Source organism: Pieris napi, chromosome 23 (assembly GCF_905475465.1).
Source record: "Pieris napi chromosome 23, ilPieNapi1.2, whole genome shotgun sequence".
Lineage (NCBI taxonomy): Eukaryota > Metazoa > Arthropoda > Insecta > Lepidoptera > Pieridae > Pieris > Pieris napi.
This window is the reverse complement of record NC_062256.1, coordinates 3,275,632-3,302,930: the sequence shown is the minus strand read 5'-3', so window position 1 is coordinate 3,302,930 and position 27,299 is coordinate 3,275,632. Positions and strand designations below refer to the sequence as shown.

The window sequence follows — 27,299 nt, the reverse complement described above, 5'->3', positions numbered from 1 at the left end:
GCACTCTGGCATTGAGAGTGTCCATAGGCCGCATAAACATCAAGTAGCTAGGCAGTAGGTAAACTCAGCTTACTAAAATTATACCACTATTTTTTAATAAAACTAATTTATAAATATAAATTGTTATTAATTGTTTATTATTATATTAATTGTTTTTATGGTTATTCTTTCTTTGGGGGTAAAAATGGGTCTTTTTGTAAAATAAATTTTCCCCTTTTTACCAAACAAACAGAATAAATCTGAGGGAAAGCTTATCCAGGGTCACTGATTATTATTATTATTCTTAATAAAGATATCTGAAAAGCAATGGTAATGTCAAAATGTGTAAATAATCTAAATCGCAATTTTGTAATTTTATTTTAAATTTATTCGCCTTTTAAAATACAAAGACAAGTTTTAATTGTAATCGCGTAGTGTAAACCATAGATTATTAATTCATAGTGTTGTCATTCTAAAAAATCTAATTTCTAAATTTGTCGGTTTATGAATTGAGGCAAAGTTCACTTTTTAAATTGCATATTCTCTCCAGCCAACATCAACAGCCCCATGCCAGTGTACTTTAAATGGACCAAGAAGGTCGAATATTTAAAATATAAGTAGTGAAGCCTACATAGAAATTCCAACTAACACCCTTGCATGTTGTTCGGAGGTCAAGAAATGCTGGTCATATATTATAACTACTGGGGCGGAGCTTAATTTAAAACCATATACAGGACGTTTTCAAAATATTCAAGGATTATTTTTCCGACCCAAATATCGGCCAATAGAATTGCACCATTCGACGTCACGTGGTACAACCTACATGGTATTATACTGAAAAATTTTTGTGAAAATTTTCTCTGGTCGTTGCTTCAAGAAAAGTATTAAGTAGTTGTTTTATTCATTATGAAATTCTTATTTGTTAACTGTACATTTCGTCTCATGGTGCAATTCTATTGGCCGACATTTGGGTCGGAAAAATAATCCCCCGAATACCACTCGAGCTTCAAAATTATCTGGTATTTCCCTCAAGGTTCGTTGCAAACAAATATAGTCGTCATGACGACTATATTAATTGTTTGCAACGAACCTATCGGGAAATACCCGATAATTTTGAAGCTCTTGTGGTATTACATATGACTATTTTAACTATATTTTTTATATAGTATTTGACGTTCATAAGTCAACTGAACACCGGAAAATATAGTAAGAAATGTGTGTTACTGACGTTAGTTTGACATTTTATTGTAAGTAACACTTACAGCTTTAAAGGCACAACCTTCCTTATTGCATAAATAATATTCATATTTCAATGGTTTATATACAGAATACTTTGAAAGTCAAAATAAGTATAATCTTTAAAAACAATACTTTTAGAACGCACTAGTAATTGAAATTGAGTTGTATTGAAAAAAAACCATAAACAACATTTAAATGTTTCGAAACAATACAGTATCTAAATACTCTTTTGTGAAAGTCAAAAAATCATTCTACGCACGCACTAACACCATTTGAACAGCCTGTACTCGAAGAAAGCCTTCGTGTACAAGTTTAGTCCCGCGCGAACTACCACCGCCTTCGTACGAAGAAAGAAAACTTCCGAAACTGTAACTAAATTAAACTAAACACAGTGAATAAAACTAAATTAATAAAATAACTAAAACCTTCTTCGTGTGTTCTAAACGCAAATTTAAAAATCGAATTAATGCACGCGCTTGACGCACGCTTTTTTATCTGTTTGCAAAAATTCATCTAGACTGTCTATGTCCAATGCAAAAAGAAAGAAACAAATTCTTAATTTAAAATGCAAAGTTTTAAATTGCAGTTTTGAAATTGTCACTGGATTTATGCGAACAGATTTTGTAATTTTATTTTAAATTATTTTTTTGTAAGCACAGCGCTGCTTTTACAAGGTCGTTTATTGCTTTTAACATGTAATTATTCATACATTTATGCACTATATGTAATTGAATTACCAAAATTAAATTCCAAAATAAAGTATGTAGTGCCTATTAAATTGTACTAAAAGTAGATATTCTGATACACCCATTATAGCAAAATAAGCTTTCTATATTTGTCATGGGGCAGACACATATTTGAGTCTGTATTATTACGACTTTATCTCTACCTTTTTTAGACTGTAATATCGGTGAGGAATGTAGCAGACGTATTTCTGCGTCTATGCATTTGTAATATTAAGGCAATTATTGCCTTCCATTTCAAATAAATTCTTATTTCACCTGAATAGAACTCAGGATAAAACCGTATACTCGCCATTTAGCGACAGAGGCGTAATATATGTTTAATATGTATTTAAAAAATCAACATGTTATCGTAAATATATAAAATCTTTAAAAAAAAAATCTTATTTATTTATTTACATTCGTATACTAGTACGTATATTTATAGGAATAAATTAAGTTGAGGAATTTAATTAATTTAATTAGGTTATACAATTTAAGGCGTGATACTGGCAAACATATTGTAAAAAAAACATGTGACTGTATACCGATATTATAAAGTTTAAAAAGACTCGTAAAAATATCGTAAAAAAAAACTATTTTTAATTTCATAATGAAGTATTCCTTGACACTGTTCGCGTGAATCTATTTCTGTGTTTGTTTTTTTGTTACTATCATAAAATACTGGCTAGAAATGTTTTGTTTTATAATCTATAGGTCAGTCATAGACAACTATATTAGCTTAAATGTCTAAAATGTGTATCAGCTAAAATCCCACCCTTACAGCGTTTATTATGAACAATTGATTTTTTACATATTATAGCAAATTCATTCACAATTGAACAATTTATTTGAATTGTTACGTATTATATTGGTTATAAGTCTAAAATAATATTTTCGTTGTTAATAATAAAAAATAAATTAGATTTTTAGAAATTATTAACTTATTTTAACACTCATAGAAGAACAACAATAATTGATTAAAGTTAAACCTTTAATAAAAATTAATAACTTTTATAAATAAAAATTTAAGCTAGAGTTGAGGAGCAATATTTGACAGAAATGACACCTGCCCTGCGATTCTGTAACTCACTTTTCGAACTCACACAGCGGTTTTTTTGGCATTCTGAAAAGGTGGGAGCTTGTAGTTTATTGTGTGAGTTCGAAAAGTGAGTTACAGAATCGCAAGGCTGCATCAAAATTGTCTATAGATACCGGAACCTAGTCAAGTATAACTCAGTATTCCTTGTTTCTTGATAGTTCCCTTAAATACTTATATATAATACTAGCTGTGCTCTGCGATTTCACGAGAATTAATTCGCTCGTTGCACTTGTTAATAGAGTTTTAAATGCTAAAATAATATTTTCTTTGACATATGGTATCATATACTTGTAGATATTGATGTATTCTATTAAATTGTAACTTTGCTCTATTGTCAATAGTTTTTACAGCGTACGCGATTCAGGAATATTTATCGATATTATTCAAACCTCGGGTTACACTATTGTAATATTGAACAGGACATTGAAATTTTATGAAAATATTCATAGATGTTCAGGAATAACGGGTTCTAATGATGAAATATTTTGACGTGATAACGTCTTTAAAATCGTTTTAGTCGGGTGACATGTTCAGAAACTTGTGTCACACCAAAACCTCACGAGCGCGATCGCAGGTATAACGAGAGAGAGACGGACCGATCTCCCGTCTCATCTCGAGCGCTGCCAGTCATTCCGTGAATGTATGAAGAAAAATGTATATCATAGTCGAATAAGTAAACTTGTCATTTTACACCCGAAATTTATCATCAAAAGTGTGAATAAAACGATAGATGTAATTTAAAATTTGAAAAAATTGTTATCTTCATTAATTCCTTACTTCCCAAAAACTTATATCACCAATAAGACGTTATCACGTAAACATCTCGATCGTAAACCTACTTTACAAACAACCAATATTTTTAAAAACCTTTCGTATTGAAGCCAATTCAATGCAAAGATACAATCACCTCTTTATTACATTAGTGTAGATGACATGAGGTTTTTATGTACAACTTTTGTCGGAAGTAATTCCTATTGATATCACATACCTATCGACGACTACAATCTAAATTGGTCTAACTTCACTTTCTTTCTCTGCCAGATGAGTATTCTAGTTAAATTGGTACAATTAATAGGGGGAATTTAATACTTTGAAGTCTTGCAAAATATTATTAATTATTTCTCGCATTAGTGTGTGTATTATTAAAAGGAAAGAATTGATTGTTTGCATTTCTCCAAAACTACTGGGCTGATTTGAAAAAATCTTTCACCATTAGAAACCTACGTTATTCCCGATGAACATATACTATTAAAAAAACTAGTGTTTTGCATGATAATTATGATAATGTAACCCGAAGTGTATAAAAGAACAAAAATGTTCCTAAATTATGTACGCTACTGAAACTATTGACAATAGAACAAAGTGTACTACAGTTTCATGTACATGTTTAAAACAATTTTAAGAAAAAGTAGTCTTAGTGTTAACTAATCAAACACAAGTCGTAATGTTAGTCAAACTGTAATAGAAATTAATGTAACTAACAAACAACTTATTATGAGAAAACTACATTAAGCTATGTAAAGGATTGCATTTTTTAATTTTACAATACCGATGTTAAAATTATAATATGTAATTAAAACAATATCTTTTAAATGTTATATTTAAACGTTATTGTTAAATTATAAACTTAAACGCAAATCAAAGTATGGTCACTGTTTAAACAGAAAGCCAAAAAAAATTAAAGAAAAAACTTTATTATACAGAATAAAAAAGAATACCCAAGCTAAATATATAATATAATATGTTACTTGTCTATACACCAGAGCTATTTTTTAAATTGTTTTTAGTTAAAGCCTCTAGAAGTTAGATTTTAGAAAATAGACTTTAGTTAGAATTGTAAATACATGTTTAGAATATAGCCAACAAATATAAATAGTTAAAACCACTGAAAATTGTAAAATACGTAGAAAATAGATTTTAGACATTGGTGTAAATATATAATAATTGGTCACGTAGTCCCACAAAATTTAAATAAAAATCTCCACAGATCTTACAAGTTATATAGACTAAAAATGTGGCTGCGTTACAACGTGCTCCTAATTCTATTGTTTTTGGTTGGACTCTCTGCGTTGAGCTCTTTCGGGGTGTCAAATACGCGCCCGCCATTATTGAGGCCGAAACCAACGACATCTACTGGTAAAAAACTATACTTACGAATTCACTTAATTAAATTATAATGGCGGCTATACACTTGATGAATAAGTTTATATATACAATTAGTAAAACCCTTTAACATGCAGACTTTATAAGTGAGATTCAGAAACGAGACTTGGGCATACTATAACTCCCGCGAATGGTATAATCGGGTTGGGTACCTGGAACGTACTAGAGAAGGGATAAGTTAGTAGTACGAATAACCGACAAGCATGAATGGTGACGTCCGTAGTGAGAGGAGATCCGTCATAATCCTGTACGTTTGACATACAGGTGACATGGCGCGAATTCTCGTTTCTGAAGCTCACCCTTAGCGCTGCTATCAAATTATGTCAAAAGGGTTTTAAGGGCAATGTTTGCGATGGGCAAGTATGTAACAGCTAACATATTAAATAACCAGAACACATTCTTCGTCATATGCAAACCCTAAACAATTCCTTTTCATCAAATTCGCTTCATCGCTCGCTCAGCATATCGCTCATATCATAATAAAACTTTTAAAGAAATCTTTTTCTTTATGTACTCATGCGGATAATATTATTTTACGTTACTTATAGGTATATAATATATACATTTGAAAACTGCCTTTAAAACTCATCAAACAGAAAAAAAATCCCGCTTCGAAACTGTCATTTAATCACAAAATGGCGCATTGACCGCCACGCACACACAAAAGAGGTCACATGTCAAACGATAACAAAGGAAAATATGGGTAAAATAAAACAATTTTCTTAATGTAATACTTTTAGTTGTTCAGTTTTGTAATATCATTGTGAACGAATTTACTAGCCTGTTATAGAATGAAAAAGGTTTTATTGTATTTATACCTTAGCATAATTTAAATTAGTTCAAGGAAAAAATCGTGTAGACAAAGTTCATTTTTGACGAAATCGTTCACTTTTAAGACACCAAGGGTGCGATTCAAATACGTGACTATGCCTACCGTGTGTCAAAATCCAATTAATTTTTGACGAACATGGGCTTAAGACAAAATCATTTTTTGACAAGCGTGACCCACTTGTACACGAATTTGTACGGATATGGTCACGTGACAAAGCGTAAGCTAATGTCTTACAAATTCCTTTAGTGATAGCTATCATGCCTGCCGCAGATTGATTTTGTCTCAAGCCCCAAGACTTGGTCTACGTCTTATTCCTTAGAGTATCATTCATAAAAACTAAACCAGTTTAATAATAACGGTCAAGTTTGATGGAAATGAGCACTATGGTTAAAACGTTGCAAATAGATTTTTTTGAACCGGTTCGATTAAGACTAAAACATATGAACATTATAGTCAACAGATTTCGGTTAAAAAGGGATTAGTAGTCTTCTAGGGGCCGTTTAAGTATTACGTAAGCAGATTTACTGCAACTTATCCTCCCCCCTCTCCTCTTGTTAGCAAAAGTAAGCAAAGCTCTCGAAAATAATAGTACATAAGCGTATTCATTTTTTGTATGAATCCTCGAAAATGCATTTTGTTTTCAAGACAATGTGTGGGTAATGTATTGTGTAAAAAAGTATATAATTACTATTGACATAATCACCAAATAAGAAAACCAAAGACCCCTCCCCCCTATAGCGCTTATGTAATACTTGAACGGCCGCTTAATGTCAAAACAACAGTAACGAGATTTTACAAACATCATTAACCCATACAAAATACTGTCTTCATTACCTCCTTCATTTTGCGCTTTCATAACAAACATTATCTATTAAATGTCAAATTGATGGCATAAGGTTGTTGTTGGCTATTACCTCGTTTTAGTATACCATATTAACTATTGACAATAGTCTAGGTATTAATAAATAATAGAGCAACTTCTAGTAATATGGTCAAACATGTTTGTGTTCCCTCCACATCATTCCATATAAGAGCCAAGGGTTACGTACCTACGGCTCTCCAATTATATCTATGGAATACAAAGTCTGCAGCACAATATTGCTAGTGGTTCTACCCCAAAAACAAAAAGAGTGACACTACCACCTTTTAAAGTGGGCCTCAGATTTCTGTATCTTTTTCGTGTTATTTTATTCTAATTTGCAAGTATGTGATCAGCCTTCTGTGCCTGACACACGTCGTCGACTAATTGGGTCTAAGGCAGTGTTTCCCACGTGGGGCCCAAGCCCCACAGGGGGCTATTTGAAAATTTGTTAAAATTATTTGGAATTTGAAATTCAGTTTTTCATTTAAATAAGTTTTGAAAATTTAATTACTGTGTTTCGTGCGACCTAGTAATTTCTTCCTAAAACCTATTATTGAAGTATGTATCTTAAGTGAAATTAAATCTTTTAATATTAAAAGTTATGTATATTACATATTGGTGGGCATTAGAATTTTAGAAAGGCTGAGGTTGAAAGGGTTGCGTAACTTTTTAAAAAGTACAAGTAAATAAGGAACTAAATGGCAAACAGGATGGTGGATGTTTATAATCAGCTGTGTTTTATTACTTGTTGAATATTTTCTTAATTTTTTACACCTGCCTTGCGATTCTGTAACTCACTTTTCGCATACTGATAAACAATAATCTACAAGCTCCCTCCTTATCAGAATGCCAAATCATAAAATGACTGCTTTACGACTGATTTGAGCGCGACCGCCGCTGTGAAAACCGCTGTGTAAGTTCGAAAAGTGAGTTACAGAATCGCATGGCAGATTTAAAATATAATAGGATAGATTTCACAGACAATTATTTATGTTTGAAATTTTAAAAATTATTAATTGAGGGACGTCGTGGGACATGGTCTACAAATATTGTTTAGATTACAAACTGAGCAGTGTTGGCCTAGTGGCTTCAGCGTGCGACTCTAATACCTGAGGTCGTAGGTTCGATCCCCAGCTGTGCACCAATGGACTTTCTTTCTATGTGCGCATTTAACATTTGCTCGAACGGTGAAGGAAACCGACATGTCTAAGACCCAAAAAGTCGACGGCGTGTGTCAGGCACTGGAGGCTGTTCACCTACTTGCCTATTAGATTTAAAAAATGATCATGAAACAGATTCAGAAATCTGAGGCCAAGACTTAAAGAGGTTGTAGCACCACTGATTTTTTTTTAGATTACAAACAGTTCAATTGAATTGAAATAAATAGTAACAATTATTATTTCGGTACAAGGGGGCGTTATTATTGTGACAAATACACATCGTGTCTATGTAGTCTTCCTAAAGCAGGAACTTGGTAGGGCTATTCGTTTAATATCGCTTCTAAGATAACAGGTGATAACAATAATCATCACACATGAGACAAAAATCAACGTAAATAATCAATTTCATAAACGCATTCATGCATTCATTTCAATAAAATACAAAACCATTCAGAAAGCTGCTTACTATTGACGAAAATTTACATTGATCTGTGGTTTTGAACATTTACGGAACGAGTGATAGCCATAGAGAAACACAGATTCTATATTCAAAAGCGAAAAATGCCACCAAAATTGTTATTTTTTATAATTGCAACGAGTTTTATACAATACTCGATTGGGTTCGGAATATCGTCGTTCGGACGCGCGTATACAGAGCCGCCAAAAATGACAACCACCACTCAAGCACCCGGTAAGAATTTAAAAATGATTTTTATTCTATTTTCAGATTTTTTTTATTACATGACCATGGATACAAGTCTTTCAGTCGGATAACTATATATTTCAGACGTTGCCAATGTAATCTGGGGGGTATTTTACGTCAGGTTACGTACATACAATAACAACGGGTTACGCTAGTCGCAAAGTATGTTTGTCTAAGTCCCCAGGAAGTACAGCCTGCATTTAATCTAAAATAGTGGGTTTACAAGGAAGATAATTATAAAAATATATTCTATCTAATTTAAACGTGCAAACGGGCACATAGTGGATGCAAAATTATGAAATTAATAGGTTTCAACCAGCTTTCGCAAAAAATCCGATGTGTTCTTCTTCCTAGTCCTAAAATCTTTTGTAATACACAATCTTTTGGCAACGAATGTTGCAGCTTAGTAACATTCATTCCTATGCAGACGACAGCACGGAGGTACTCTTTACAATGGTCATCCATATTTCTTGGACAGTTGCCAGACCGAAACAAACTTGTGTCTGAACTTGAAACTCTAGCAGAGTTCTCGAACTGGGGTCGACTAAATCACACGAAGACACAAGTTTGCGCGTTTTCCGCTAAACACCCTTTTCTCTTCTCTTCCTTAAAGCCTCAGCCAGCAACGGAGTACTGGGCACTAACATGTCAATCCACATAGTATTGTCTTTTATTGACATAACATTTACCGATTTACATTTAAAGAAAAAACTTTTTAACCGGATTAATCCGGTTAAAAAGTTCGAGCCAAAAGGCCGAGCAACTCCTCTGAACACTCTCCGTGGTAAATGTGGTAGAAGATGCAGAGAGACCCCACATCTCTACGCAACGCCAAGAGATCAAGCCGCTTGAAAAGAGACTGATAGTCGGCGATTAGAGCCGCTCTTCGCAGAATACGGTCAAGTGGAAGAAGCAGCGGGGGCAGCTCACACCCAGTGGTGAGAACACTACTCCATGTGAAGGCCCTGGCCCGGAGTGAAGTACCGTCTCTCTGAGCACACCAAACTTCTTAGAGGCTAATTTAACCTTTCCCTCTATTAACCGCGAAACTGAACGTGGATTGACATTTAAAGAAAAAATAAAAAAGTTTTAATTTTATTATTTAAATAAATAAATCTGATAAACGCTTATGTATGATATAAAACATTTTACAACTTCCGTATGATAGCGGTTTCCTACATACAATATTTTTGCCATAATCAACGTATTATTTTAATTCAATTGTATTTTTATACCTAGATATACATATGTGGTTTGTGGTATAGTTCTCGCGTAGTGACTGGAAAAAAAATATAAACGCTTATTTAATTATTATTATATTTATTTTTAGTTGAAAGGTTGGTTAAAACCGGTGTATCGTCAGTGCTTCGTCTTAAATTTATTATAGACTTTTTGGTGGTTATGCCAAGTTGTAGCTTATGTGAAACGTTGGTACTTTCAACATAGCGCCATCTGTTGGAATTGTGACTGTCAAATAGTTAAAAAATTTGCAATAAAATAATATTGCGGGTATAAACTGAGATGTAAGCTATCCTATCTTTTAAGTTAGATCAAACTGCACACGGTGTGCAAATTTGATTGAAATCGGTTAAGTAGTTTAAGAGTACATAGCGGACAATTAACAACGTGACGCGTAATTTATATATATTAAGATAATAATTTATGTGCAAAAATGTGGTACAAAATGTTATGTTGGTACAATCTAAAGTTCGCATATTCTGCCACACATAATGGCGTCCAAATATGTCTTAAAAGGAATTTTACATAAAAGTTACATTATGAGTAATATCATTTTAGTCAATTCTTATATTATTTTATCACTACATCATCACATTATTAAAATATATTATTACGTTATCAAATTACTATTACTTATAATGTTTCACGCAAATAATCATAATTTTTTTTCAAAAAACTTTAGTGGGAAGTACTTTTAATATTTTAGGTGAATTAATATAAACCGTGATTGCCATACAATACTTAAATGAATTGTTCGTGTCCTGGTTGTGTAGTGAATTTAGGCAAACTGTCATGCACTTTATTGGCTATGGTTGAGGTGAGAATGGCAGTCTGTTTTTTGGAGAATGGTAGATTCTATAGAGGAATCTACCATTTTCCAAAAAACAGACATTCATTCTAATAGACATCTATAGAGGAATTTAATTGTTAACAAATTTAATTATTTTTTTATTTATATACTAGCTGGCCTGGCGAACATCGTATCGCCTAACAGTCGATTCTTTATTTTTTTTTAATACTTATTCTACTATTCGGGACACTGATTTAGCTAGTAAGATAAAAGAAAGAAAGTTGATAATACAACAAATACATTATGTCAAAAAATAAAATTCATCTTCCCGGAACCCCACCACTAACACTTGAACTTTATGATATGGTATAAAAGTTCAAATTGCCTTTAAATATTATTACGAATATTTTGTATGGGAATATAGAAAAGTGTTGTTTTTAGACTTTTTCACTCATTTTTTTTAATTTTTCTCTCGTAAGAACCATCCTCGTACTTCAAGGAATATTATAAAAAAAGAATCAGACAAATCGGTCATGCCGTTTTCATGTTATGTCGTGACAACGGAAAACGGGTTTCATTTTTATATATATAGATTACAATATTTATTTATACATTTAATATATAATAGACGTAACGTTATGACTGTTTTATAACTAAAATAAGTGTTTTTAAAATGTCAGGACTCGTTTAACCGAAGATAATATTAAACGAAATAATATTATTGGATAACCTGATACAGTGGTTACTGTTTTTAAAGACTGAATTGGAACAGAAGTCTAACGTAAAACCTAGCTAATAGCACTTCATTTTTTTGTTTAAGAAGCATGCCTGTTATTAGATTAGACAGTTATTGGACTGAGCGACACGTGTCTAGGGATCTTAGACAAGTATTTTGCAAACGTCGTGATCCGCTGTTGCACTATAGTAACGTTACGTAGATGTCACTTTGACTAGCGGGTCACGTCTTTCGAAATTTTTTATCTAAGGACTTGATTACTCCTTTCCTGTCATTCCCTACAAGGCTATTGAACAGTCCACTTTTTGTCTATATTAGTAATAAAACACCGCACGTAGCCAAACAACTGCCGTTTTGTGACACCACACTATGAAGTAATACAGGAAGAAACCAATATATTTTGCCTAAAGCAAGTTTGAAAGAATCTGGAAGAGCTACAAATTTGTCTTTGGACGGATGGGATGTTTTTGCGATAGATCATTGCAGTTGTGCTAAGATTGTAATAGTCATTTTAAAAACATCTTAGGAGCGTTCAAGTATTAACGTCATGCAATTTTTGGAGATTATTGACCCCGCCCCCATGTCACCGTAACGTTTTCTGTACCCAAGTATAGTAAAACGTTTCGTGACCACCTAGTGACTCTTCATACCTAAAAGTTACAATTATGTGGTGTAAAGTACTGGAAAGTCGACACTAACGCGTAATTCAATCCCCGCCCCGCATCGTAACGTTTCACAAAAGGACTTCCCCCCCCCCCAATTCGTTACGTAATACTTGAACGCTCCCTTATCCGCCCGAAGGGATCTTACATAACTACAGAGCGTTTTACTGAAAAACATATTATAGATAGATTTTCCCTAAATATTGGTTTTTTCCTCTATCCGCCACATTGCTAAAGCACAGAAACGTCACAAGTGACAGTGACAGTACCAGTGTTGCTATTAAAGTGCCGTCAAAATGCGTATATTTTTTGCGGTGAAGATGTGGTGTAGACGTCAAGCGGCGGCGGCCATTTTGCCGTTGTTACTCACCGGGTGGCTCACGGGAGAGTCATCGGAGGCATTGACAACATTTGGAAAGAGCAACACCCAACCACCAAAGGACTTAGCACCAACCCCACCACCAGGTACGCTTTTATGCTTAAACAGACGTCGGCTGCACAATAATGAACCTTTGCTATTCAGAAAAAGGTTATATATCCTCATCCATATCAAAACCTACAACGGAGCTGGTCACACTGATATTAAGCTCGGCTTAGACCAACGCACAATTCTTTAGAAGTTGTTTTCCGGTACTGGCTCTATGGTCACTTTTCCGTATAGATATTAAGGGCAACAAATAAAATATTTATTTATGTATTTACACTTCGTTACATTAAACATAAATATAAAACAGTTTACATAAGTTTTCTTCCAGGCAACACTAGTATGGAAAATAAAAAAGAAACACACTAAAGAGGGTAAAGTATATAGTCTAGTCGACAAGTTGAAAATGGTACAAAATAGAGATACTGCTCTTAAAATTATGTGCGATAGCTCATTGGATCCGGAATGACATACATACTTAACAAGATCGTGCCATAAAAGTTAATAGAATATTTATACTTTGTTTATAACAATTTTTTTACTTAAACAAAGACTAAAAAATCAAGTAATGTTGTTTAAGTAAAAAAAATGTTAAATAATTTTTTTTTCATTTTTAATTGTTTATAACATTTGCAATTTTTTATGTGCTAATACACGCTTTTGGCACATTTTTCTAGACGTCATTCCGGATCCAATGAGCTATCGCACATAATATTTTTAAGAGCAGTATCTCTATTTTGTACCATTTTCAACTTGTCGACTAGACTAACAAGAAATGCAGAGATAATTAACAAAATGAACATAAAATAATATGTAACACTAACTAAAACTAAACTAAAAGAAAAATAATAACAAAAATGTAAAAGCTAATTAGGGTTAATGTGTTGCAATTAATACATATAAGTAGCTAATTACGAGCAACAAAATACCTAAGTTAATTCTTATACCTCATAGCTAGCAAATAAAATTTAAAATGCAAAAACAAAACACATCTTATTAAACAACATTCCCATCATTATGTCCATCCAGCAACAACAGATTATCTCCTATTTTCTTCTTGGAGGAAGTATAAATTTGCATATAATATATTGATTATATTTATAATTTTTATTATATTTGATTCATATTGAAAAAAAGATTTTGCGTGGTTGAAAAAAGTTCAGGCATGTCGTTTTAGTATAAGATAAATAAATCAGTGGCGCTACAACCTTTTTAGGTCTAGGCCTCAGATTTCTGTATCTGTTTCTTGAATATGTGTGTATCTTCATAATAATTTAGTTATTTGCTTTATTGTTTTTTTTATAACATGCGTATTGTATTTTAGTATAGTAGTTTTTTTATTTTAGGTACATAGTATTCACACATAGTTATCAAATCAATGTATACCATTTGTGCACGGGATAGAACCTACGACCTTAGGGATGAGCACACGCTGTAGCCACTAGGCCAACACTACTCTTAGTAATAGGATAACCTGAAAAATTACTCTTCTAATAATATCTCCTTTATAACTATTCTAAAACATTCATATACAATGTAATAATTAAAGTAATAGACCGCTACATAATACAATGCACTTAATAATAGGTAGTTATAAAGCATTATAGGTGCCCTAGTATTTAGGTCCTAATAATATTTGCGTATCCATTAAAAAATCGTCGTTACTAATGGGTACTTCAAAATAACGTAAAGTTCTTTCTGAGGATTTTAAAAGTAACGGCCGAAGTGTAAGCTGCAGGTCCTGTGCTCGCTACCTTCAATATGTAATGGAATTAACCTACGCTACCTTTTCAGATATATTTTTAACTTAAGAAAGTGTGCGTGACTTCGTGAGCCATCAATCATACGTCATCATTGATTGATCGTTATGCAGGCTGGAAATAGAACGGTCACGCAATGTTATTTATAGGCAAGACTTCTGCGAGAATTCTGTTCAACATAGTATATTATCTCATAGTTTAATACATTCCACGTAAAAAGTAGTAAAATTAAATGTAAAACAACGCTTTTTGACAGGCCCTTGGGGAACTTTCCGTTTGACCAATGACAATCAAACGAAACGTGACACCAAATTGTCTATGTTCTATCACTTAAATAACGTCAATGATATACAATAGAAAAACAATTAAACTAAATATATAGCCATAGATGGAATACATCTAATCTAATATATAAAATTCTCGTGTCACAATGTTCGTTCCCATACTCCTCCGAAACCACCATGCCTTAGACCCAAAAAGTCGACGGTGTGTATCAGACACAGAAGGTTGATCACCTACTAATTGTCTATTAAAAATGAGGTACTTACGTATTAACTACCGCGGCAAAAATTCTGGTAAGGTTAGGTTAGGTTAGTACATTAATATTTTATTTAAATAACTCTTAGAATAATAACCCCTAACCACTTTCACGCACCGGAAACAGTTATTGAAATAAAATCTAATATATAAATTTTTCGTGTCACAATGTTCGTTCCCATACTCCTCCGAAAAGGCTCGACCGATTCTTATGAAATATTTTATGCATATTGAGTAAGCCTGAGAATCGGCTACTATCTATATTTCAAACCCCTAAGTGATATGGGGTGTCCACCCCAAAATGTTAATTATTTTTATTTTTTGGATAATTTTTTTGTTTTTATTTTTTTATGATACAGCGTACAAAATATCAAAATATCAAAACATAGGTACAAGACCTAATTTTCACACCTCTACGATCATTCCCTATTTTGTAATATAGTAGATAGTTATTTTTATTAAACTAAAAAAGTGTTTACTAGAAATAATATACATGGCAAAACGACGTTTGCCGGGTCAGCTAGTATTAATATTATACTAACCTAACCTAATCAAACCAAACCAGAATTTTGCCGCGGTGGCGTTAATATGTACCAAAAATGATTACAGATATAGAAATCTGAGGTTTCTGGACTTTAAAGGTTTTAGCGCCATTGGTATATGCAAGTGAAACTACTTTCAAGTTAGCGTGCTTGTGGCATTTAGTGCCACTTATTCCTAAGGTACCTTCCGCTAAGGCATTCAAGGGCATTCGGTTACCGGCCAAAGTAAATTACAATATTATTGATTACACGCACAAACACGCAACAACTATGGTATTTCTTGTTACAATTAACAATGATTTAATACGGCAATTTCAATAATAAAATAACATAATTTCTACGATAGGCACAAAAATATGAGCTTTTTATATTCAAACGATGTATTTATATAGTTTGATTTAGTTAAATGTTTATTACTATTAGATGGGCTGAAGTGAAACTTCTTTATCGGCGTTGGAAAAAAAATTACCGTCACATTTTTCGGTTACGCGTCACATTTTTCCGTTACGCGCATCTTTTTCTTGTACCTACCACGGTTGATTCGAAGAGATTCGAAGCCATTAATAACAAAAATATATAATAACGATAACAATGCTAGTAATAATTCTATTACAATTAATGAAATTCTGTAATAATCTTAGTAGTAATAAGGTAAAATGAAATAATTGTATTATTTGTATTCATGTCTATGATAATATAAGCCTTTTGTTAAACTTTATCTAATTTAACATTATTTAATCAATTTCTGTAAAGTTGCGTATAGTAGATCATTTTTCGAAAGGTCATAAAGAAGTTTCACTTCTTACGTGTGTAACGCAGACATTTTATTTTTATTTGTCTCTTCACTGAGACATAATGGAACATAACCTAGCCTATCTTAAGACCTGATCGAAAATTCGTAAGACGGATGGAGAGTAGACAGCTGGCGCGGCGTATTTAATGTAATATAAATTGTCATGTTTGTGTACGATAGCGCAATAAATGAATATTGTATTCTACCACATAAATGATTAGTTTTACTTTTATACTGATAATTAAAGCAATTCGTGCTAAATTATACCCTAACTATTCCAAAATATCAAAAATGCACAACGTTAATATTCAAGTTTTCACTTCTGCCGGCAGTTCAGTTTCCCGTTTATCTTTTTCACCAGCATCAATTTTGTGGTACCTGCAGATGTACCTTATTCCACTAAAATCGATATATATCATATTAAAGGGGGAACGCAGCCAGTTTCTTCGGAAACTTGCCTAAAGGGATCCTTTTAATAATATATTTCTTAAGCTTATTAAGTATTACTTTTATATGCTGGAATTTGGTTGTATATTAAGAGCGATAAAGAGCTTTTATTATATCATACATATGACATTTTGATATCAGACTTTGTTTGCGTTATGCAAAACGAAACGATATTATTTTACGAGAGTATGTCAGGCACAGAGTGATACCTTTCAATACAATGTCAATGACATATGTTTTCGGGCAACCCCAACGTTGCGATATCGGCGCTACAGATTAAAATAACCATATCTAACTCCAAGTTACACTGTGTAATGGCCGATTTACATTATCTTAGTGTTTAGGAGAGTGCTTTAGGATAGTACTTTAGTTGAAACATGTAAACGCTACTTGCTTTAGTAAACGCTACGCTAAAGATCTTGCCTTTCAAGTTGTACTAAAGCACTCTCCTAAACACTAAGATAATGTAAATCGGCCTTTAGTCTGTGTTACATCGTAACGGCGCTGAATTTCTATTTTCGTACACTGATTGACGTTTAACTCACATTTTGTGGTTTCCGGTGCGAAAGGAACTTGATAAGAATCGCACTTATAACTAAAATGATATTTTTATGACCGAAATATAATAACGAAAGCTTTTATATGAAAATCTGGCCTAGGCGTAGCGAAATAAATGTAGTCGTCAGAAACACAACGTTATTTATTTAGTAAGGCGTTTATTGGTTCACCACTGGTGTACCAAGAAAGTATTTTAGAACGTCATTCAACCTTAAGGGCCAGTTTTTTGATCCGTAGTAAAAAATGGTTTTACCATTTGTTACATTAACTATAGTTAAATGAATAACCATTGGTAAAATCGTAAATGCGTTTTTCAATGCCTTTTTTAACTATAGTTAATCTTAACAATTTGTCAATTTGTTGCCAGTGCAATGAGCAATGACATCCCAAAAAATGTGGTTGTTTTTTGTGGGGAACATTTATTTTGTATGACAACACTAGACATATTGAGTGAATGAAATCCATTTTTGCCATCTTCATTCGTTATTTGCGCTTTGAAGAGTTTGAAGTGTCAAATTAATCTAAATAACACGATATAAATAAAGTTGTTTTTCTGTGTTTTAATACGGTTTACACTTTTTACGATACTTAAATATATAAATAACGATGTCCGCAAACAGCCAACGGTCAAATAAGTAAGTACAAACATATTTTCGTGTTATTTATTCCGGTTTATCTTGTGTTTCGTAATAGAAAGTAATACATTTATATTTTGTTAAAGGGACCATACTGCTAACTTCGCCAAAAAAGAAACTGCCAAACTGGTGATGCTTCTCAAGGATTACACAGTCGTAACCTGCAAACAACTGATCACTGCAGCAATCTACAAAAAGATGCAGCTTGGAAATCTCTGTGACGTTTTCAACTCAGATGGGTCTAGACACCGACGTGTTAAATTTAATATACATTTAATGAAGGTGTAGGCACATTTTTATATTTATTCTTGTATAGCTGTGTCCTACAACAAAAGGAAAAATCTTTTAACCCTTTGGAAACAAGGAAGCGGATTATGATCCACACGGATAAAAAAAATTGAGTTTTTGAAACAAAGACAAATAAGAGAGGATGATTTGTTCAATTATGCTAAGGAAGAGCATCAAAAACATTTGCTGCACCAATGAGAGGCCCACCAAAAATCCATACTGCATAAAGAGAAGGTGCACCAAAAAGTGATGCAGCAGATGGAAGAAAGGCACAATAAATATATGTAGCAGCAAAAAGAGTTGCATCAAATTGAGGTGAAATGCAAGAAGAAACAATTAGAAAATATTTAATTGCTACTTTAGGGTTTCATGTAAATTTTGTAATGTTTTTTTAATAAAAATGGTTTGTATTTAAGTTATAATTAAACAGTTTATTAATCAAGTCAAATGTTTTATTTATAAATTCTTGTAACAAAGTAGGTAGATGCTAACTCACAAATGTAATAAAAGCCCTAAAGAATATCATAGGTCCCTAACTAATGTGTAGCTGTAGTTTTTAGTATAAGTACATACTTGTATGTACTTATAATAATTATAAGTTAATATTATTAGTAATATATAAATAATATTAACTCTAATTCATTATGTATTCTATTGCCTATAATATTAACTTATAATAATTATAAGTTAATATTATAGGCAATAAAATTATATACTGCTGCGGTTCTGTAACTAGTAATGAAGCAAAATAGGTTTGTATGAGCTGCTGTCTATATATACTCATGTTCTTATATTTTATTTAATTATAATAATTATAAGTTAATATTATAGGCAATAAAACACATAATGAATTAGTAATATACTTAATTATATACTGCTGCGGTTCTATAGTTAGTAATGAAGCAAAATAGGTTGGTATGAGCTGCTGTCTATATATACTCTTGTTCATTGGCAGTTTAAGATCATTCCCAATTTCAGTAACAATCCAGAGCACTGTTCCCTTCGATAGGGGGTAACAGTGACAAAAATCTAAATCATCCCAGGTTTCTAATGGCGGATGACATTGCCTAAATATTTTTGGTCACTCATTGACACATTCTCATATAATATTATCGTCTTCTTCATCGTCTCATTAATTAAAGTATCTCAATATGTTTAAATTCATCATTAGATAGTAATAAACGTATTTATCATAGTTTGATTTCTGTGACAAACAGCTGTTACTATATAAATTACCAGCGGCCATCTTTTTAACCCTCCGATACTGAGTAGTTAACTTTTTTGCCTAATGGTTAGATATTTTACCATTGGATGCTCTTACCACGGATCAAAAAACGCATTTTGCTGATATTTAACTAATAGTAACGATTTTTTACCAATAGTTGAGTTAACTACGGATCAAAAAACCGCCCCTTAATCACCTTTTATGAGCTGTCAATTTTATATACGTAATAATAATAATAATATCTTGACAGTGCTCTAGCGGAGATAGCGACTTGCGGTAGCCTTTTCTAGCCTATCATAGCGTATTTAATAGTTGATACTAAGATAGATAGATAGATGAATATAAAATTAACTGCCGATTAGTTATAATAACATCTATAGCCTTTAAATTCTGAACTTGTGACTTTATATATCTGAACTTTAATATATTTTCACTCCAGTATATCTCGGAGTTCGGTTTGCCTCTTGGCAAAGGCCTCCTCTAACCCTTTCCACTGTTCTCTATCTTTTGCGACTCTTCTCCAGTTGTAGGCTGCTGTTAGTTTCAGTTCGTCCTCCCATCTTCTTCGTTTTCCGTCTCTAGGGTACCATTCCGTCACAATTTTGCTCCATTTTTCGAGCGGTTACCCGACATATTTATAATCTTTAGATACCAATGGAAGATTTCTCCAATAAAATAGTGAAATACGTCACTCAATGCAACAAGAGCGTAAGGGAGGAGAGATGACGGGCCCCCACTCGCCTATGAATATATGGGAATATAAATATTAGGAAATTGCTTGACAAAATATGTGTATAAAATAAGGACCCACCACAATAGTCGGGGATAATTAGAAATTTATAATTTAAAAAAATCGCGTGTCACAAAAATATATATATGTTGCTTGATTGCTTCAAAATTAACATGCTAATTCTCAAATAATACCTTTTAAAGAACTGACATAAACTCTCCGTAGCGGTTTTAAATTTGCTTTTTTGCTTTACAAATGTTTATATTTCATCATTCATTATATGATTTACAAAACAATATAAAAACTCAGTAATCAGTGCCTAGGCCTCAGGGTAGAATTAAGTAGTCACAATTTGAAATACATTCGTAAATTTTTGATTTAATGAAAATACATAAATGTTTATTCAATAATTTTTTTTATTTATTTTATCATTATGACATTTAGTTCCTATCACAATCTGTTCTTTTCTGCATATTACTTTTAAAAAATAATGCCGATGTTTCACATCTGCCAGGCGTCCCGTGACGGCTCACATTTTTTAAATAAAATAAATACATGAAGCGTCACAACAATTGCACCCATTTTCGGACTGCTCCACTAAAAAGAATGTGATACAAATAAAGAAGTTTCTATTTTCCGTCGACCTGTCCGTAAATTATAGGAACAGCCAATCGTAAATGTTAATTAAACGTAAAGGTAGCTCATTAGATATTCCGCCGGTAGATAGCGTGGCGGAAGTGAGACCAAAATATGTTGACCCCTCTTATCTTTTGACCTATAAACCTGCATCGCACGAATTAAGGTTTTATTGCTGTTAGTTTGTTTTTGAAAGAGGTTCTATTGACTTCAGAAATCATGGAATCATTTTGTATGTATTGTTGGATTGTATTAAAAGTGTTAGTATGTATTCACAAAATTATTGAAAACTAAACTAATTGGATATGATCATTTATATAAAACAGGTAACAAACTTAGTGGATAATCTGGTTTTTAAGATTTTTTTCTTTGCAGTCTCTAAAGGATCTTAATCACAAACGCCTTTTGAAGATAATATTTTTAAAACATCATTTTCTGATGACAAGTATTTGCGTTTCTTTTTCTAATTACTTTTTATTAAGTGTTATTCTCTTGCAAGGTAAGACAGGACTAGTTGGAGATATGCATGTAAGGAATTATGTAAGATTATATACGTATTTCGGATTCTAATAATATAATATATTTTATTTTTGGGAATTGTATAGATTTGGGTTGTAGGTTGACCCTCCCATTTACAAAACACGGGCCAGCAAATGAAAATGACATAAAAATGACATTTTATGCATTAAATTTTTAATATATTGAGGACAACTCAATAGTTATTAAAAGTCTCCTTTCGAAATACGAAAAATGATGTGTTGCACAATAAATGCATCATCTTGTGGCCAATAAAAGTAAACTTAAAAGTAATATAATAACGGTTTTCTCCAGATTCATAGCTTCGAAACTAAACTTATTAAAAATATGTAGTGAAATTATTCAAATTAATTACTTATTAGTAAGTGACCTACAACACATTCAATACTTGATATCGAAGGACTTGTCGTCATCCAAATTTCTTTAAATATTATTATGTTCATAATAAAAAATAGGTCCCGAGTTAGGTTCGGTGACGGTTGTTGTAGATATGTTCAGATATGTGTTAAATGAAACACTTTGTTTGAAGCTGGATAACAACAGAGTGTAATCGCTTAAATTATGAGCTTATAACTAACAAAATTAGGTGTAGGTTGCGACGCTAACAAAAACTAACTTATCTAAGGGTTCATAAATCTAAGTAACACTTCAAAACAAGTACAGTCGACCTTTTTGGACTTTATCGGAAACAAGAATGTACAATTTAAGTGTGGAAAAACTAAAGGGCTCACAGGCTTCAATTATGCGACGATTGTACCTATTTACTAATATATATTTATATATATGTGTAACTTAACTAATGTTAGATTACATAACTCCCGTTTCTTTAATATTCTTTGAGTTACGCCGTCTTTCGTTTGACTTAGTTTAATTGTTGGCTACCAATGTATAATGAATAGTCGAAATGTCTTTTATCTAACAATAGATAAATAAAATCTATTGCAAAGTAGAATGCCAACTTTATTTTACAATATATTTTCAGCTCGACCGTGTTCGAAGCAGGCAGAATGTGCTGGCATCACCAGCTCCTCCTGCGTGAGGACCCACTACGACCCAGTCACCAGATGCCTATGTGGAGACAACCTGCCTCCAGTCAATGGACAGTGCGAGGCGCCCACTAAAAGTAAGGTTACACTACAACAAATTGTATTAGTGTAAAACTAATTAAGTCTTTCAAAAAACACTTAATCAATCATTCTAAGTTTATATAATAGAACCTATCCTCTGTGCCTACTTCTGCTGGCTCCCTGCCCCCTGAAAAACCGGCTCTTTTGGCCATAATAACACAAATTGTCTATTATAAGCTAAAGAATTTCAAGAGAGAGTAAAAAAACAGATGATAACTTGGAAGTCTTCTTCATCACTTCTCACCCATGTCTTCACAAAAAGAAGAGCTATTCTGGGTATATACTAATCTATTGAGATTCGGTCATGTTAGAACTCGAGTTATAAGTGAGTCTGTCCGGGAATGTGTATGTTTATTTTTAAACTACTATTTTGCATAAATGTGATTAAGTTTTCCTTAAAATAAATAACAAATTCTAACAAAAGGATACAAGACACTATGCCATCCAGCATCCACTATGCATCCACTATGCAGTCCAGCTCACAAAGCTGTAAATCCGTGTAATTTAATTTAATTTACTGTAACATAACACGTAATACAACAGAATGGCAGGTACCACCCGGGAAAAGAAGAGTGGGCAGGCCAAAAAGAATATTTTTTTATAAAAATTAAGCCATAAGTAAATACTAACAATTGAAATGGAATTAACGATATGGAAATAAAAAAGGCTTTATTATTATAATAAAACAAAACCCCGTATTCTTTACACGTTCGCGTTTTGTGACCATTGTTAGTTGACCCCTGCTAAAGGTCAGTTTTAACAGGTATAATTTACAAATGGCATTCTATTGTTAAACCTGAAATATGACTATATATTAATTTCCGGTGCGAAATTATTCCATAGTAAGTTACTGAATTTAGAATATCAAATTAAAAAAAAATAAGTTTGGACGGCCCTAGCGTTTGGCATTTGCAATGAGTTCGTCTTGAAGAAACTACAACAATTTATTTTACTACGTCACAATTTATATTCTTAATTGGTGCTTCCTAATCCAAGATAAATTTAAACAACAGTTTTTGTCACCTAAAGTCTATTTAGAACTAAAGCAGCATTAAGGCCTGTTCAGACCTAAGCGGTATTCGCTACCGTCTGCGGCAGAGAAAACCCAGTGGGTATGCGGTAATATTACTGTTCAGACCTAAGCGGTATTTGCTACCGTCTGCGGCAGGGAAAACCCAGTGGGTATGCGGTAATATTACTGTTCAGACCTAAGCGGTATTTGCTACCGTCTGCGGCAGGGAAAACCCAGTGGGTATGCGGTAATATTACTGTTCAGACCTAAGCGGTATTTGCTACCGTCTGCGGCAGGGAAAACCCAGTGAGTATGCGGTAATATTACTGTTCACACGAAAACGGATTTCGCTATCCTTGTGGGTAGAATAACGATACTAAATACCTGAGCGAAACCCGCGCGGTATGTACCTCTACCCACAGTGGCAGCGAATATCGCTCAGGTTTGAATAGGCCTTTACCCGGTCTTCTTCAGACAGCTCATTTACAAGTCATTTTCTTTTACGAACTAGCTATGTAATCGACTCCCGGAGATCTTCCCTGGGAATTACGACCTTCAATTGTTTAAAAAGGAGCATGCGCCTCTCTCGGCAACGCACTACTAAAATGGGTGTCTATGGGTTGTGATGCCCTTTTGCGGCTTTCCGTAGACTTGCCCAAAAAAAAGATATTGCGTAAGATTAAGAAACGAGAAAAGGCACGTATAAATTAAGGACTGGATTTTGACATACGGGTGACACTGTATCTGACTTAGATACCACGATACCTTGAAAATAGTTATTGTATATACGCAAAAAGAATAGGATGCACACCAGAAACTTGGGAAGATGAAATAGATAGCGGGAGTTAAGTTCGGCGGCGGTTTTTGGAGATGTTTGAACAAAACTCTTTGTTTGAAGCTGGGTAACAACTGACTTTAATGGTTTAAAATATGAGCTTATAACTAACACAAAATTAGGGGTTGCGACGCTAACAAAAAATTGGCTTTTCTAAGGGTTCATAAATCTAAATCACACTTATGTTATTGGACATTATCGTAACCGAGAATGTTAAAATACAATTTATGTGTGGTAAAAACTAAAGGGCTCAATATTGACTTCAAGTGTACGACGATTTTGTTTACGCTTTTAATGATTACCTAAAATATTTATATGTTACTTTACTAAAGTTAGGTTACATAACTCGGGGCAGAATTGGAAAATTGTCGGGAGGAATAGAGGCATGTGGAAGAATTTGGAAGAGGCTTTCGCTCCGTCGGGGGTCGAGTACTAGTATAAAACATAATGACATGGATTTAGTGTAGTTTAGTGTAGTGTAGTACTCGAAAATAGAGCAGTGTTGGCCTAGTGGCTTCAGCGTGCGACTCTCATACCTGAGGTCGTAGGTTCGATCCCCGGCTGTGCACCAATAGACTTTCTTTCTATGTGCGCATTTAACATTTGCTCGAACGGTGAAGGAAAACATCGTGAGGAACACGACATGTCTTAGACCCAAAAAGTCGCTTGCCTATTAGATTTAACAATGATCATGAAACAGATTCAGAAATCTGAGGCCAAGACCTAAAGAGGTTGTAGCGCCACTGATTAACATATTTTCACATTGAACGAGCTTTAAGTTATTAAATAATCAAACGCAATCCCAATGTCACGAGAAATATTATACTTTGACACGAATACTTTAATAGACGCTAAACAAAAGAAATTTAATACCTTGAGGGAACGAGCTAATTTGCTTTTTTAACGTCAGAAAAAGCTGCTTTTACATTTTTATAACTTTCGAATGTATTAACATAAGCCGAATTTACATTACGAAACTAGTGTTATGCATGTTGGAATGAGTTTCATGAAAATAGTTGCAGCACGTGTGAAACTACTTTAACAAAAAATAATAGTGTCGTGAAATCAACAGTATCACCAACGACATGGCTCTGTCAACATCAAAGCTTCATTTTGCGATGCAGAACGTCGTGGTACAGATGTTAATATATAAAATTCGAAAATGTTTTTTTTATCAACTGACCAACGTTGGTTTGCCATTTTGGCGGTCATTTAGCTGCACGATGCACTCAAACACACACGTCTGCCCTGTGCAAATGCTTTCGCGACACTAGTTTCGTGTCGCGTTTTCATCGTGAAAGTAGTTGCGTGACATTAGTTTTACAAAAAATATGCGCATGGCACGAAATTTATCCAGTGTCGCGAAACCGATGCATGCATTATGAAACTGTAAATTTACACGTGAAATTGTTGATGAAATTTATGTCATAAAACTAATTCCGAGCCACTAGTTTCGTAATGTAAATTCGGCTATAATGTTAAGACACATGGTGAGATTCAGTGTCGAGCCTTTGAAACCTCTTGTCAAATTACAGTACATATAAACTCCATGTAACATCTATGTATGATAGCGTGAGTGGCGCGTAAATCCAAAAGTTGAGACTAGCACCTCAGGTTTTTGCTTGGAACTCGTACACACCCCGTCTTTCCATTATAGTTATATCCACTTGGAGTTTATATTTGCTTTAGTTTGTTGAGGGGGTTTTAGGCTTAATATAAATTGTATAGAATCATGCTTTAAAACCCCCAAGTTGGTAGCACTGCTACAATTTTAAAGCGTTTTATGGAGTGTTATACTATATTAATTGTACCACAGATTGTATTCAATTGAAATATCATTTCCAGCTTTATACCACGTCTGTGCGAACAGCGACGAATGTAACGATGGTCTTATCTGTGGAGCCCCGAATATAACGAGCGCTGCCCCGGCGCATATGCGGGTATTCACGCCACAGGACAAAATCTGCCTCTGCGACACTGAAAATGGGTATAAAGAAAAGGAACATGCTTGCAATGGTGAATATACGATTCTATGATAATTAATGAAATATCCAGTAAATGGTAGTAGTCATACTGTTTTAAGATCACGTAGCTCGGCAAGGTTATGTGATTTAAATTATTGATTTAACAGTAAAGTCTAATCTGTAAAAACATGATTTCAATTTTGCCATTTTGCCTAGAGAAAAGATTTTGCGGGTTCTAGATGAATGATGATGATTATTAATTGATGAATTGTTAAGGCGCATACTTATAAATAAAATAGCTGACCCGCCAAACGTTGTTTTGCCATGTATATCATTTATAATAAAAAAATAGGGGTTGACCGTAGAGGGATGAAAATTAGGGGTTGTATGTATTTTTTAATGCTGTATCATAAAAAAATAAAGAATAAAATTTTTATCTAAAATTAATAAAAAAATTAGGGGTATGAAAAATAGAAGTGTCCGATTCTCAGACATGCCCAATATGCACACAAAATTTCATGAGAATCGGTCGAGCCGTTTCGGAGGAGTTTAACTACAAACACCGCGACATGAGAATTTTATATATTAGATTAAAGAATCATTTGTATAGGTTCTATAGTGATTAATAAATAAGATTGTTTTTAAAATATTGACATATATTATATATTAGTTACAATGGCAAGCATTAGAATTCCCTAACAATTAATGAAGTTATCTAACTAGCAAAGACAATAACCGCGTTGTAGTTATTTCAATATTATATTTTTCTTGTTCTTCACCATTACATCGAAAGTCGATAAAAACACACTATAACATAATTAAACATATTTTATGAAATATCGGCAAATAGTTCGATTTTAATAGTTTTAAATACTCTAAACAAGGATTTTATGAGAACTTAGCAATAAAATAATTTTGTTTCAGATGCGGTTATACTGAAGATTTCACTGTTCGCTATCATCTTCGTGTCTTGTTTACGAAAATTAATATTGTAATTCACCTAATGGACCTGTGTTCTAAAACGTAAATCTAGCATCCGTCAACCATATTTTAATTCCAT

General features: G+C 33.1%; 1 protein-coding gene and 1 long non-coding RNA gene across 11 annotated transcripts; both read left to right on the top strand.

The window, feature by feature from the left end:
• The first annotated feature begins 1,515 nt into the window (after nt 1-1,515).
• LOC125061323 lies at nt 1,516-27,299 on the top strand. Of its 10 annotated transcripts, none has more exons than XM_047666715.1 (5): nt 1,516-1,586; nt 8,583-8,750; nt 22,284-22,424; nt 26,121-26,291; nt 27,164-27,299. In XM_047666715.1, exons 2-5 carry the CDS (start codon nt 8,621-8,623, stop codon nt 27,232-27,234), a joined length of 513 nt encoding a protein of 170 aa, XP_047522671.1. In that variant the 5' UTR covers nt 1,516-1,586; nt 8,583-8,620; the 3' UTR covers nt 27,235-27,299. The 10 variants fall into 10 exon arrangements, with proteins under 10 accessions (XP_047522671.1, XP_047522666.1, XP_047522665.1 ...); XM_047666710.1 differs by lacking the exon at nt 8,583-8,750 and adding an exon at nt 12,427-12,654 and having other exon boundaries at nt 1,529-1,586; XM_047666709.1 differs by lacking the exon at nt 8,583-8,750 and adding an exon at nt 12,379-12,654 and having other exon boundaries at nt 1,529-1,586.
• Nucleotides 17,462-18,672, top strand: LOC125061331. The gene is made up of 2 exons (XR_007119027.1): nt 17,462-17,885; nt 17,972-18,672. It is a non-coding gene; the product is annotated as an uncharacterized LOC125061331 (long non-coding RNA).